General features: G+C 34.0%; 1 protein-coding gene across 1 annotated transcript in view; it reads left to right on the forward strand.

Moving 5' to 3' along the window:
* Positions 1 to 16295, forward strand: part of LOC108742103 — a 65138-nt gene that overhangs the window by 38052 nt on the left and 10791 nt on the right. Inside the window, exons 5-6 of the mRNA XM_018477137.2 lie at positions 8420 to 8535; positions 16083 to 16180. Of these exons, the coding sequence (XP_018332639.1) occupies positions 8420 to 8535; positions 16083 to 16180 (214 nt within the window). The remainder of the gene's footprint in view (positions 1 to 8419; positions 8536 to 16082; positions 16181 to 16295) is intronic.

The following is a 16295-nucleotide window of genomic DNA, read 5'->3' on the forward strand; positions in this document are numbered from 1 at the left end:
AATAAAATAATTTTCCTTTGCCATTTATATGGTTGAGATGACTACTTTATTTTTCCTAATACTGACATAATTAAATTTTGTTTAGTGTAACGTAATAGTTTTAGTGATTTCGGAAAGCTTTTGTAGATACTTGGAAAAATTTGTGGTAATCGACCTCGCAATCGATAGTAAAATAAGTTTTTAAAATAAATGCTTGCTTTTATTGTTGTTATTTTATGCAATTGTTGTATTGCTTGCTGTAAAGTTCATGCAGGGTTCATATAGAGAAAAGTCGAAGTCACAGTTTTTATATGGAACAATACTCTATAGAGTATAATATTTAGTAAGTAACTTTATAAATACAACCGTATGCCAGAGGTAGCGAATCAATATGGTAGCACGTTTGCAGAAATACTCATGCGTTAAAGAATCTTCCAGAAGTTTCGGGAATATTTACGAATTTTCCATGACTACGACATGTATGCGAAGGAAGACAGTCGATATAGGAAAGAGTAGAGGTGCGTATCCAATCAGTCTTAGGACTGACGACCTTATGATGATGATTTGTATTTTAAATTAAACAGTTGTTAATATATCGCATCTCCGTTAATAACATTCAAGATTACAACAAATTTAATTCAATCGAGGAATGAAAAATCGAAAGCTAATAAATTTTCTAGGGGCAATAGTCTTTATGGTCAATTAACTAGTCGAGTAAGAGCGTAGAAAAAAGAGAGCGTGTATAATAAAACTGCTTCTGACCATGGCACTAGTGAATGAATTCTGAATGAACACAGTTTGCCGGTGACTCATTAGACTGCCCCTCGGCATTCAGCGATGCCATAGTTTTTTATTAATGAAATGATGAAACCGAACGCAAATGTTGTGGTTGGTGAATCCTCTACCCACGCAAACACCACAGTGTAATGTGTGCATGCATATGTTAATTTGTACGAGGTTCCATCGGAAATTCGTCATTAATTCTCAGAAGTATTAAACGCTTCATCGACAACAAAATGTGCTTGTCCTTGGCGATTGTTAAAATATACTCGGCAATCATTAGATTCAGAAATTAAAACTTGACATTAGTATGTGATTCATAGGAATATGGTTTATGAAAATTTAATGAATTTTTCTAATGTTGTAGAATTGTAAAATTTGCTTTGCTTTGTCAATAAACAGTACACAGCTACTCCTGATGATGTTTTTCCTTGTGACTTTAATGATGGCTGCCGTTCTCCATATTGAATTACTCAAAAACTTCAATTGTTTCACAAGCACGGTTACGGTCTAGTGATGGCAGCCGTCTGCCATGTTGAATTTTTCATTAACAATGTCAATTGTTTCACAATCAAAGCATGAATGGCTTTATTAAGACGCACGGTTAAAGTCTAGTGATGGCTGCCGTCTGCCATGTTGAATTTTTCATTAACAACGTCAATTGTTTCACAATCAAAGCATGAATTGTTTTATTAAGACGCACGGTTATAGTTTAGTGATGGCTGCCGTCTGCCATGTTGAATTTTTCATTAACAACGTCAATTCTTTCACAATCAAAGCATGAATTGCTTTATTAAGACGCACGGTTATGGTCTAGTAATGGCTGCCGTCTGCCATGTTGAATTTTTCATTAAGAACGTCAATTGTTTCCCAATCAAAGCATGAATTGCTTTTTTAAGACGCACTGTTATGTTCTAGTAATGGCTGCTGTCTGCCATGTTGAATTTTCCATAACATTTGCTTCATATTAACGCATTTATTAGTTATTTTTCGAAAATCGCTCATTTGAATAAGTTTAGCAATTCACATGCAGCGTCAAGAAAAGACAAGATATAGCTAGTGATGTAGTAGTCGAGGTTCATTGGCGCATAATGGTTATCCGGTACAATTATTAAACTATGCAGTAAAAAAGTGTTTAAAAATAGCCTTCCGACAGTGTGTCGCTATTAAAACACAGCGTCGTTTGTGTAAACCGAACACCATACGTGTTTGTACGTACATGTAAGTTCAGTCCATTAATGTTTTATGGTGGTTTATAGGAAACGGTTGACAACGTAACTGCTGTAAACAGAAAATAAAAGCGCGTTTGTTCTTGAATCTTATAGTCTCCTCCACGGAAAAGGACATTACAAATATTGTTTGTTATGTCAATTTATTATAATTATAGTGGAATTGTTGAGGCGCTTATATAAATCGTTTTAATAGCAGTTTAAAACTATTTTTATCTATTACTATAACTGCTCTTGAATAATTTATTACTTCTTATCTGAAGTTATCAGGATTTTTATTCAATAGTGTACAGGGTGCTCGGAAAAAGTTGTGTCAATAGATTTTATCTATGAAGTTGCAATTATTATGTTGATTATTTGGTTCGATTAATAGTTTTAAAACTAGATCATTCTAACTATACTAATTTTTGACCTCCTATCTTTAATATGTATGTATGTCTCTTGTGGCAGGAGGTGTCTCTTCCGATTTCTTATTAATTTCCACTAGCATATTCCTTCATTCATTCACTTCATTAAGTTCCTGTTTGAATAAAACATTTTTACTTCCGAAAATGTACTATTTCGTACCTATAACATTGTCAAGAAATTAACATATTTGTTCACGCACGTTGTGCTTATCAATTTCCCCCACAAACGTCACGTTTTGTCCAAATCACGAAGGCATCATTAAGAATATTGATAATATGGAAGATCGTCATCATAAGGTCGTCAGTGCTGAGACTGATTGGACACGCACCTCCACTCTTTCCTATCCTCAGCTAATATTCGCATTTCCCCAAAACCAGAACAGCCCACATCCTTAACTATTAGCGAACAGTAATCTAATCTAGGTCTATCTCTACTCCGCCTAACTCCTGTGTCTGCCTCTAATATTTCTCTGACTAGACCTTCATGCCTGAGAAGGTGTCCTATCAACCTATCTCGCCTATTTCTTATTGGCTTCCTTGAGTCCTCTATTCTCCTATTCTTTCTAACACCTCTTCTTTTCTAATCTTCTCTATCCACAGAATCCTCATCATTCTCCTGCAACACCACATTTCGAACGCTTCTAACCTCTTCTTTTCCGCCGCGTTCACTGTCCATGTTTCGCACCTGTACAGCGCCGCGCTCCAAACATACACCTTTAACAACCTATATGGAAGATATCGAAACAAAAAACATAACGGAAACGTAAAAAATATACCTGTAGATTAACCATCAAATGGAATATTATGGTATGGAATATAATATTCATTCCAATTTTATTGCATAATTATGTAGTTCCTACTATGTGCTTATGAAATAAACAAAATAAGCAAAAACTGCCTACTATGCTTTTATCGTTATGGTAAGTAAGTATATTGACCTACATCTCACCCACACCTTTACGTAAGACTTCGTTGGGGGTCATTGGTTACATTAATTTAATGCACTTTCAAGGTATCATATCGCCCAGCTGGTAATTTAACTAAAGGCTTAAAAGGATTTATGTAGATTTTGTTAATTATGATATTGAGACTTATTTTGTAGTGGCATTATTTAATGTTAAACCTAAGTACCTTTAAGTGTTGGAAAGATTTTTAAACGCTCATCTGTTTAATTGCCTCAGTTTTCCAATAAATTAAGAAAGAAGTCATAAGGAACTTTCTACAACTAAAAATATTGCCAAAGGTAATAGCTACAATTGTGATATTATTGATAATTAGTCAATAAGATAAAATAAGAATCTCATTTCAAAATCTTTAACTTTTTAAAAAGAAACCACCAGAACTAAGTTTATTACTATGCCATACGAGTGAAGGTTTACTCGAAGACTCTAGGGAATTATTCGTAGACTTGATGGCCACAGTTGTAATATTATTGATAAAATAGTCAATACGATAAAATTTAGGACTCTCATTTCAAAATCTTTATCTTTTCAAAAAGGAATTACCAAAACCAAGTTTATTACCATGCAATAAAAGCCTTAATTTACTTGAGGGTACTATTCANAGGACTGACGACCTTATGATGATGACATCTTTCTATAAAACTATCTCAAATCAGATAAGATCTAACATCTGCAACCGAAATTCTAACTCAAAAACTACTAGCATTTAACTAACGATGACATATCGATAATTTTTATTGGGGTACTAAAAATAACGATCGAAATGTGTAATATCGAATTGTGGTAGTAGACAAGTTTCAGTTTCCATATTTTTTTATTTGTTTTTCCAATTATCTTCATCTATTTTTATTTCTAATTAGAACGGAACTGTATTTCGCACATGATGTTTTCGATAGTATTTTGTTTTTTAATCACTCTGAACAAAGTGGAAAACTACTTGGGTTGTTTTAAAAATAATTTTTGTGTCAATTGCTGAGTGAATGCTTCAAAGAAGCGTCAAAACTGATATAATTTTTGCTTGTTTAAAAGTAGACTCAAGGCAAAACAAATAACCATTAAATTAGGTCGGGTACGTGACAATTCTCTTATCGGATATTTTACTGTGAAAAGTGAGACTTTGAGTAAATTTAATCATGATGTAAAACATAAATGTGACACACTGACACTGCAGTTTTATTTTAATTTAAACCAGCTTTTGTATTACACAATTGTTATTTTTTTGTTGACGTTTCCCCTGTAAGTAGGCTCTTAATTTTACGAAAACCATTAGGAATTCACGACAGGACCAAGGTTGGTCCAAGATTGTTCAATCCTAATCCGATATTGGCAACCAATATTGGACTAAGCCTCTTAGCAAATGCTTATGTAATGTATATAATTTCGACCCAAGCCCGATTATCAAGCTTGATCCACAACTGGGCAGCCAATCTTGGGTAAATACTTGATGAAGAATATTAGCCCAGAATTGGGCAGCTCAAATTGGGTAAAGACTTGATAAACAATATTAGCTCAAGATTGGGCAGCCCATATTGTGCCAAGACTTGGTTAACAAATTAAATCCAAGATTAGGCAGCCAATATTATGTCAAATATAGTTCACACTGACCTGTTCATTGTTTGTTATGAATCGACCCAAGCTTGGTCCACAACTGGATAATCAATATTGGGTAAAGACTTGATGAAAAATATTAGCTCTAGATTGGGCAGCCCATATTATACCAAGACTTGGTTAACAATATAAATCCAAGATTGGACACCCAATATTACGTCAAATATAGTTCACACTGACCTGTACACTGTTATGAATCGACCCAAGCTTAGTCCACAACTGGACAGCCAATATTGGGTAAAGACTTGATGAAGAATATGAGCCCATGTTTGGGCAACTCATATTGGGCAGAGACTTGATAAACAATATTAGTTGAAGATTGGGCAGCCCATATTGGGCAAAGACTTAGTTAACAAAATAAATCCAAGATTGGGCAGCCTGTAAACTGTTATAAAACAGTAAAATCCTTTGACATCCAGCTAGATAAGGTTGTTTTTCACATAAATTAAATATCCTTAAATGGTTTATTCAAATCAGATTACGAAATATTCTTTGAGAGAAGCATTTATTGTAGTTTGCGATTGTAACTTTAATATTGACAAGATTACATCGCCGTATTGATTGAGAATATTTTAGATCCTAAAATGGAATTGTGGGAAAATGCATACAATTATTAGATACACAAAGAAACGTTATCCTTGGCTCTGCACGTCTACAGAATAAATCAGGCTACGCTGAAATAAATACATTATAATAGTCGTATTTACATTAGAAGATTCTAAATATGCACATTCCTTTATTAGGAATCGTAAATTGCCAAAGGGAACATTTTAATGCGATAGATTGGCAGATGAAGTAAAACAGTGGAATGTAAACAAGTTAACAATCTACATACAATAGAATTAATGTATCGAATTCGAATAAAAGTGGCGTTTAAAAACAGGGGAATAAAAGAAAGCTTTTTTATAGACGACTTGTCTTTTTTAATTCATGATTTCATATTCAATGTTCCGATCTAAATCGCAGTATTTATAATAAATATATGCTGAATACGATTATTTGGTAAAATAAGAAACATTTACCTTTGAAATTAATAAAAAGGACTAATCAAAAAAGGAGCTTTCGTTGAAGAGCTTTTTCGAGAAATAACCACGTACATTAAATAACCTAAATTTTTGTCTTAGATTCTGTACCTAAACTAAAGATTTTAAAGATAGAACGCACAACTAATCAATCTATCGATACAAAGAAAATTAAACAAATATTTCCAGATGTAACATTCAGTATCCAACGTAACGTTACTGTTGTATTATTTTTTTCAGTCCTTTTACTTATAGTGTCCCTGACTTTATACATCATTCACAATAATTAATCGCTAAACGCCATTTACATTGGAAAATATAATAAAAAAGTTAACTAGAAATAAACTAATTGTAATTAGAGAACAAAAAGTACAATAATTAATGATCATATCATAACTTCAATAAACAGGTTTATGTTTTTATCAAATACATGACTACAATATTATTAGTAAACGCGTAATTACCTTTAATATCAACGCACCTTTGAAATTCCATGATTTTTGAAAGGTATTTTGTCTATTATCACGTAGGAAATCTAGTGAAAAATATTATTTACTTTTCCGTATTGGTATACGTATATAAACATTCTGCTCCTGAATTCTTTGATTAAAGAATCTGTCCGTTTGTCCAATGTACCTACGTGTTGCCGAAATCTCAATATATTTGGGACGTCGGTCCTTATCGATTTTATGCAGTCCTGGGAGGCTCTACCTTAGAGAGAATATTGAACACCTCCTTTAGTCATTTCTTTGTCGAAAAACAATTTTACATTACAGTAATTTTTGATAAAAATCGCACCATTAATATGTTTCCCTTATATCATCGACAAAAGAAGACCACCTTGCAGTCGGTAAATTCGAATTCGTATCCTGAAGTGTTATTTGTACCTTCGGATGAAAAGGCGGAAGTGGTTTTGTCGGAACCGATGTGAAACATGTCTTGCTTGCGCAATGGCCGTTTTGACTCATTCATACGAAACCAGCGGTACATTATACATACAAATTAAATAAATAGTTATAGGCTTAGCTATAGTAATGCCGCTAATATTTTTGTGTTCTGGAAACGTACAAGGTGAAATTGTTCTATGTGTATTACGGTACTGTTAGGTACATGCTGTATTACCGTTAATGCAATTATTGTAAGATAAAAAATGTTATTAAATGTAGCAGATTGTTAGTATTGTCACGTGTAGGCAGCCCTCTATACGTGAAAAAACATCAAGAGGTATATAGTGGGTTGCCTAGATTACACTGGTCGCGATGCAGGCAACCCACTATACGCTTTGATGCTTTCTCACGTACGGTGTGCTGCCTACATATGAGACCGTTTTGTAAATTGGCACTAAACACCAGAGAAACATGAAACAAAGAGGCATTAAATTTTTGTAATTCCATGAAAGCTCGTCCAAGATATAAGTCACGATCTTAATCTGAGTCCATAGATTACAGCTTACAGCGACACAACATTTATTATTACGTAACAAGTCATGATTTATGCATAATTTATATGTACATACATACAGGCACAAGCATACGTCAGTGGCGTAGTCAGGCCATTAAGCTATGATAGCCTCCCATTTTCTTTAATTTGATCCAATGCCAAGGGGACTATTCCTTAAATCTTTACTACGAAATAAGAAGTCGAGATGTTTTCTATACAAAGATTACAACTTAGTATGAATTTTGCGGATTTCAAGAGTGTATTGTCACTTGTCAAACATTGCAACTCCTTGTTACCCCCACCCCCCACAGAGGTTCAATTTTTAACCAATTTTGAAGTAAATCTGACCAAAAACAAAAATGTTCCATGTAATCTTTGCAAATCCCTTTCAGCTTCCTTAAGAGGTTGAATTGTTTCGTGTTGAAATAGGTGTATCATTAATTTTATATGAAAGAGCATTAAAACCAACTTTCAGGTAAATATATAGCATATAAACGTTACAACCCCGTTTCATTCCCTTTTAGAGATAGAATTCTTTAATGTGCTAAATAGGTGTTTGATTTTATGCCAATGAGCATAAATATCAAGTTTCATGTAAATTTGATTTATAACAAGAAGCCAGGAACAGTTTGGATTTGGTTTTTACGTTTTTCTGGGCAATTTTTTTCAATTTTTCTCTTCATAAGAACCTTCCTCCGACTTCAAGGAATATTAAAAAAAAAATATATATCGAAATTGGTCCAGGCGTTCTCTAGTTGCGGGGATACCTCTAGCCTCTATAGCTACGCCCGTGATATAATTTATATACACATCTCAGGTATGCCATATTGCGCTTGATAATAAAAATGTAAAAAAGCACCTGGGGCGTCCGCGTTCTTCGTTGAGCACCTCCATTTCGCGGCATAATGTTCTCCGGAGCCGTTATCCTTATTCTTCATCGTCTTCTTCCGATAGAATAACTGTAGCTAAAAGGCGATCTCATTGTTTTCTAGGTTCAGCCGACAGCGGCATAGCGGAGCAGCCCACTATGAGTCCCGAGCTCTGTGTACTTCAGGAGGTTATGGACACCGAGAAGGTTTACGTAGACGATCTCGGCCAAGTCATTGAGGTAAGTGTCTTGCTTGTGACTTTCGACGAATTTGTACAGGATGTTGTTCAATGCGACCGTGTTATCTTCGAGGAAGCCAGAAACATCAGTTGTTTCTTTGTTTCTCGAATGCATTTCCTGATATAATAACATGAAGTCATTAGATTCCTCAACAAAGTTTGATAAATAAATCTTGGCGTATGTATAATAATGTTGTAGTGTTCAGTGATTTGTATGTTTGTCCATCATTCGGTTAGTCATGGAGGAAAAAGTAGTAAATTATATTTTTCGGGTAGATTGGAATTCAATATATTCAGCAACGTGCACTTACGATGATGGATATCTAATTGCTCACCCTACGTGACAGGCAAGCAACCAAATCTAACAAAAAAGTCCATGGTGGTCAGTATATTCTATCGAAACTGCGACACGCGCGTCTTGTTAGATCTCATCAGCACGTCAAAGATTGAATTATATCATAGGCCTACTTTTGATATCCAGGATGTTTAGGAATTGCTTTTGGTTTTATTTTCCGCTTTATCCATCGCAATTTTGGTGTAAATTACTAGAATTAGTTTTCAATTATCGGTGCGGTATCTATCTGAAAATCTAACCATGGATCTTATGGATAAATACAATGGGCGGAGAATCTGGTACGAATCGCCAACACAATTTCCGCATTTTACAACTTCTGGGCATGATTATAAAGTTCGCGATCTACAGAAATTTAATCTGGTGGAGTCAAGGTAGTCATTATGTAGCCGGCCTGTTACCTATCATTATCCATTATCGGCAGGCTGAATTGTAATGAGCTAAATTGCTAGACGACACGACGTAGTTCAAACAACCAGGAGGAAGTGTGTGCGGAAAACAGTTTTTCATGTTTGTCATGAGCCTGAAGGAATTTTCACGTTTTCGAAAAGCGGATATTAACAGTTAGTTAGTTTATGTGAAACCGTTAACGAATATACTGTTGGAAAACTGCAAATTGATTTTATCAGGGTGGCAGTTTTCAGGAAAATAGAAAAAAGTTGGGAAATAACGGAAAATTTTCATTGAAATGTTACTTCTTCATCCAGAAATATTGAAGTACTTTGCAAGAACTATGTGCTCATCAAACCAAGAACTTATAAACATAAATACTGTTCTTTTTACTAATTTGCTTTATCTATCACGTTTACATAAATAAAGACTTACTTAGTCTTCTATACTTCATCATTGTCTTACATAATATGAAATAGGCACTGGCGTTAGTAAATTAATAACGTTACTACACTTGCAACTCACTAATGTCTTAACTGTAACTGCTTAAAGCTGGATACTCCGAAGCCTCAATTAATGCAATATATGATGACCCAAACTATGAGGTACGCTCATGATTAAGCATATCATTGTCAATTATTTCCCCTATTCATAGCCGTTCGGTCCATTAAATTACCAAAGATTACATGTTGATAAGCATTTAAGAAAAATTGATTTTGGAATTGAAAACATGATTATTACTGAAAATTATTTTGGCCATAGACAACGTGTCGTGAACGTAAGGATTTGAAGTTAATTTTTACTAATTTTTAAAAGGTAATTTAGAATTTCTTCTATGGTCACTAGAAAACTGCATTTTTATTGCTTTGATTGCAAGAAAATGGTGAAAGAAATTTTTGCTTGTTTTTGTATGACTAAGGATAATTATAATTATTATACCTATATCCTGTCATGTATTTGAAAATTTAATTGATTTAGATTTGCTTTCTTCAACACTGTATGAATCAAAATATGAATCATTGGATTCACATCAATAGGTACTGGAAACGAACGAAATATTTAAGTTTACGTACAACGATTTGCGTAATTTTCCTCATCACCTAATGATACAGTTTATTACCTATTAATTGATCAAAACAGAGCAAAGACGTCATGGCATTTGTTTAGGAGCAATAAAATAATTTTCCTTTGCCATTTATATGGTTGAGATGACTACTTTATTTTTCCTAATACTGACATAATTAAATTTTGTTTAGTGTAACGTAATAGTTTTAGTGATTTCGGAAAGCTTTTGTAGATACTTGGAAAAATTTGTGGTAATCGACCTCGCAATCGATAGTAAAATAAGTTTTTAAAATAAATGCTTGCTTTTATTGTTGTTATTTTATGCAATTGTTGTATTGCTTGCTGTAAAGTTCATGCAGGGTTCATATAGAGAAAAGTCGAAGTCACAGTTTTTATATGGAACAATACTCTATAGAGTATAATATTTAGTAAGTAACTTTATAAATACAACCGTATGCCAGAGGTAGCGAATCAATATGGTAGCACGTTTGCAGAAATACTCATGCGTTAAAGAATCTTCCAGAAGTTTCGGGAATATTTACGAATTTTCCATGACTACGACATGTATGCGAAGGAAGACAGTCGATATAGGAAAGAGTAGAGGTGCGTATCCAATCAGTCTTAGGACTGACGACCTTATGATGATGATTTGTATTTTAAATTAAACAGTTGTTAATATATCGCATCTCCGTTAATAACATTCAAGATTACAACAAATTTAATTCAATCGAGGAATGAAAAATCGAAAGCTAATAAATTTTCTAGGGGCAATAGTCTTTATGGTCAATTAACTAGTCGAGTAAGAGCGTAGAAAAAAGAGAGCGTGTATAATAAAACTGCTTCTGACCATGGCACTAGTGAATGAATTCTGAATGAACACAGTTTGCCGGTGACTCATTAGACTGCCCCTCGGCATTCAGCGATGCCATAGTTTTTTATTAATGAAATGATGAAACCGAACGCAAATGTTGTGGTTGGTGAATCCTCTACCCACGCAAACACCACAGTGTAATGTGTGCATGCATATGTTAATTTGTACGAGGTTCCATCGGAAATTCGTCATTAATTCTCAGAAGTATTAAACGCTTCATCGACAACAAAATGTGCTTGTCCTTGGCGATTGTTAAAATATACTCGGCAATCATTAGATTCAGAAATTAAAACTTGACATTAGTATGTGATTCATAGGAATATGGTTTATGAAAATTTAATGAATTTTTCTAATGTTGTAGAATTGTAAAATTTGCTTTGCTTTGTCAATAAACAGTACACAGCTACTCCTGATGATGTTTTTCCTTGTGACTTTAATGATGGCTGCCGTTCTCCATATTGAATTACTCAAAAACTTCAATTGTTTCACAAGCACGGTTACGGTCTAGTGATGGCAGCCGTCTGCCATGTTGAATTTTTCATTAACAATGTCAATTGTTTCACAATCAAAGCATGAATGGCTTTATTAAGACGCACGGTTAAGGTCTAGTGATGGCTGCCGTCTGCCATGTTGAATTTTTCATTAACAACGTCAATTGTTTCACAATCAAAGCATGAATTGTTTTATTAAGACGCACGGTTATAGTTTAGTGATGGCTGCCGTCTGCCATGTTGAATTTTTCATTAACAACGTCAATTCTTTCACAATCAAAGCATGAATTGCTTTATTAAGACGCACGGTTATGGTCTAGTAATGGCTGCCGTCTGCCATGTTGAATTTTTCATTAAGAACGTCAATTGTTTCCCAATCAAAGCATGAATTGCTTTTTTAAGACGCACTGTTATGTTCTAGTAATGGCTGCTGTCTGCCATGTTGAATTTTCCATAACATTTGCTTCATATTAACGCATTTATTAGTTATTTTTCGAAAATCGCTCATTTGAATAAGTTTAGCAATTCACATGCAGCGTCAAGAAAAGACAAGATATAGCTAGTGATGTAGTAGTCGAGGTTCATTGGCGCATAATGGTTATCCGGTACAATTATTAAACTATGCAGTAAAAAAGTGTTTAAAAATAGCCTTCCGACAGTGTGTCGCTATTAAAACACAGCGTCGTTTGTGTAAACCGAACACCATACGTGTTTGTACGTACATGTAAGTTCAGTCCATTAATGTTTTATGGTGGTTTATAGGAAACGGTTGACAACGTAACTGCTGTAAACAGAAAATAAAAGCGCGTTTGTTCTTGAATCTTATAGTCTCCTCCACGGAAAAGGACATTACAAATATTGTTTGTTATGTCAATTTATTATAATTATAGTGGAATTGTTGAGGCGCTTATATAAATCGTTTTAATAGCAGTTTAAAACTATTTTTATCTATTACTATAACTGCTCTTGAATAATTTATTACTTCTTATCTGAAGTTATCAGGATTTTTATTCAATAGTGTACAGGGTGCTCGGAAAAAGTTGTGTCAATAGATTTTATCTATGAAGTTGCAATTATTATGTTGATTATTTGGTTCGATTAATAGTTTTAAAACTAGATCATTCTAACTATACTAATTTTTGACCTCCTATCTTTAATATGTATGTATGTCTCTTGTGGCAGGAGGTGTCTCTTCCGATTTCTTATTAATTTCCACTAGCATATTCCTTCATTCATTCACTTCATTAAGTTCCTGTTTGAATAAAACATTTTTACTTCCGAAAATGTACTATTTCGTACCTATAACATTGTCAAGAAATTAACATATTTGTTCACGCACGTTGTGCTTATCAATTTCCCCCACAAACGTCACGTTTTGTCCAAATCACGAAGGCATCATTAAGAATATTGATAATATGGAAGATCGTCATCATAAGGTCGTCAGTGCTGAGACTGATTGGACACGCACCTCCACTCTTTCCTATCCTCAGCTAATATTCGCATTTCCCCAAAACCAGAACAGCCCACATCCTTAACTATTAGCGAACAGTAATCTAATCTAGGTCTATCTCTACTCCGCCTAACTCCTGTGTCTGCCTCTAATATTTCTCTGACTAGACCTTCATGCCTGAGAAGGTGTCCTATCAACCTATCTCGCCTATTTCTTATTGGCTTCCTTGAGTCCTCTATTCTCCTATTCTTTCTAACACCTCTTCTTTTCTAATCTTCTCTATCCACAGAATCCTCATCATTCTCCTGCAACACCACATTTCGAACGCTTCTAACCTCTTCTTTTCCGCCGCGTTCACTGTCCATGTTTCGCACCTGTACAGCGCCGCGCTCCAAACATACACCTTTAACAACCTATATGGAAGATATCGAAACAAAAAACATAACGGAAACGTAAAAAATATACCTGTAGATTAACCATCAAATGGAATATTATGGTATGGAATATAATATTCATTCCAATTTTATTGCATAATTATGTAGTTCCTACTATGTGCTTATGAAATAAACAAAATAAGCAAAAACTGCCTACTATGCTTTTATCGTTATGGTAAGTAAGTATATTGACCTACATCTCACCCACACCTTTACGTAAGACTTCGTTGGGGGTCATTGGTTACATTAATTTAATGCACTTTCAAGGTATCATATCGCCCAGCTGGTAATTTAACTAAAGGCTTAAAAGGATTTATGTAGATTTTGTTAATTATGATATTGAGACTTATTTTGTAGTGGCATTATTTAATGTTAAACCTAAGTACCTTTAAGTGTTGGAAAGATTTTTAAACGCTCATCTGTTTAATTGCCTCAGTTTTCCAATAAATTAAGAAAGAAGTCATAAGGAACTTTCTACAACTAAAAATATTGCCAAAGGTAATAGCTACAATTGTGATATTATTGATAATTAGTCAATAAGATAAAATAAGAATCTCATTTCAAAATCTTTAACTTTTTAAAAAGAAACCACCAGAACTAAGTTTATTACTATGCCATACGAGTGAAGGTTTACTCGAAGACTCTAGGGAATTATTCGTAGACTTGATGGCCACAGTTGTAATATTATTGATAAAATAGTCAATACGATAAAATTTAGGACTCTCATTTCAAAATCTTTATCTTTTCAAAAAGGAATTACCAAAACCAAGTTTATTACCATGCAATAAAAGCCTTAATTTACTTGAGGGTACTATTCATAAACTTGGTTTTCGAATTTGATACAGTTCAAACTTGAACTCTCTTCAAACTCTTCTTAGTAATACTACTCATAAAATTCCTATTCTGGATAAGTCGGGGATTTATGAATATGTTCAACTTGCTTTTAGTTTTTAGAACTGAGAGGCGTGACCTAAAGGTTTAGACCATTGCTTAAGAACTCAGGAGGGCATCGGTTCGATTCCTAGTGCATCTTCCGTGATCCAAGATTTTCTATGGTTTCCTGGTCAAACGCTTGGGCAGCCATGTTCCACAGGGAATCATTTCACTCTCTTCTGTCTTCAATTAGTTCATCTCATCCTTCTCACCCAGCACCCTCCACATATTCCAATGATTCTTAAAAGTAGGCTGAAGATGGCCTTCTGACTTGAAGGTGTAGTCCAAAGGAACTGTCCGCCCACCAACATTAGTAGCTGGTGGGAATAAAACATCCAAATGTTTTTTAGTTTATAGTCTCTTTATTGATTGAAGTTGGTAACCTCGTTACCAAAAAGTACTTCGGATGTTTAGCGGCCTGTTTCAGCGTTAGGATTTGAGCGATTTAAAGTGTTCTACAACATCGTCAAGGTTTTACAGTCTTCTAGATTCCTTTAAGATCTTTCAAATAATGATGAGCAAATTTGGTCTTCATCTTAGTCTTACATTGTTACCAAAAATTGTTACTTCTGGTACATGTATTCTTGTCGTCCAATTCTTAAAAAAGTAAAAGGTATTCGGTTTTTATTATACAAGAGTTCATATAAACGTATCTTGTAAAAGACAAACTTCATCTAGGAAATCAGATAAAATATCGAAATGTACAAAAACAGTCGTAAGGCCTATACATGTTGGTTCTTAAAAATATTTATTTTTTCGAACATTACTCTATCATGTACCTAGCATTGGTACGGAAACAGTTTGGTTTTCATTTTCAATTATCACCAACTATTGGAGGAAACGAACTGGTCGAAGAAAAGGTCTTTACCCGACAAGTTTGTTTTGGATTCTGCACCAAACGCAGTTGTAAAGTCATAACCCTGCACACGTGTTACCTACACGTACATAAACTTCCTGTCGAATTCATTAACGGATTTTCTAGTTTGTTTTGTTATTCCTCATGTCAATTTATTCTTCTCTTACATACGACCGAACCAATGCGCCGGTTTCACCTTTGCTTTACTTTGCTTTGCTTGATCAGCTGCGACAGTACTAATTTTCTTCGGTTCAACTTGGCGGACCAAGCGGTCATTAATATTAGAATTACTATGAACTCAAAAACCTCAACAGTCAAAAGGAATTGATAGTAACTAGGGGAAACTCAAAGACCTATTATGTCTTTATTCTGAGTTATATCATTAAAATATTACATATTGATATTGGCAAAAGAAAACATTGTTTTAATAACATGCAGGAAAATGAAAACGACGAAACGGAAATGGTGGTAAATAGCGTGAATTGGATTGGCTGTAGCTCAGGTCCGGACTAGGATGTCGGTCTGTTTTTGATATTTTTCTCTCATGAACAATAACAATGACAATTTTTTGTAAATGTAAGGCATATTATACACGATTAGTTTTAAATTTTACGAACGCAATCAACAATTAAGTATATTAATTTAGTTACTTAATAGTTGTCTGCTCAGTTGACGGTAGATGTCAGTATTTTATTCTTATTTGCAGGGATACCTAAAACCTTGGAAAAACGACTCATCCTGTCCTCTTGTAGAACATTTACAAGATCTCTTTAGTAACATTGAAGAGATTTACAGGTTTAACAGGTAAGTAAATATATTATATATTTATAATATCTACTTTTGTTATAAAAAAATAATTTCTTCATTTACTTTATCAACTTTACTGCTTTAAATGACGTTCTTGTTTTCTATTTTGCAG

This window comes from Agrilus planipennis, unplaced genomic scaffold (assembly GCF_000699045.2).
Source record: "Agrilus planipennis isolate EAB-ADULT unplaced genomic scaffold, Apla_2.0 scaffold304, whole genome shotgun sequence".
NCBI classification, from domain to species: Eukaryota; Metazoa; Arthropoda; class Insecta; order Coleoptera; family Buprestidae; genus Agrilus; species Agrilus planipennis.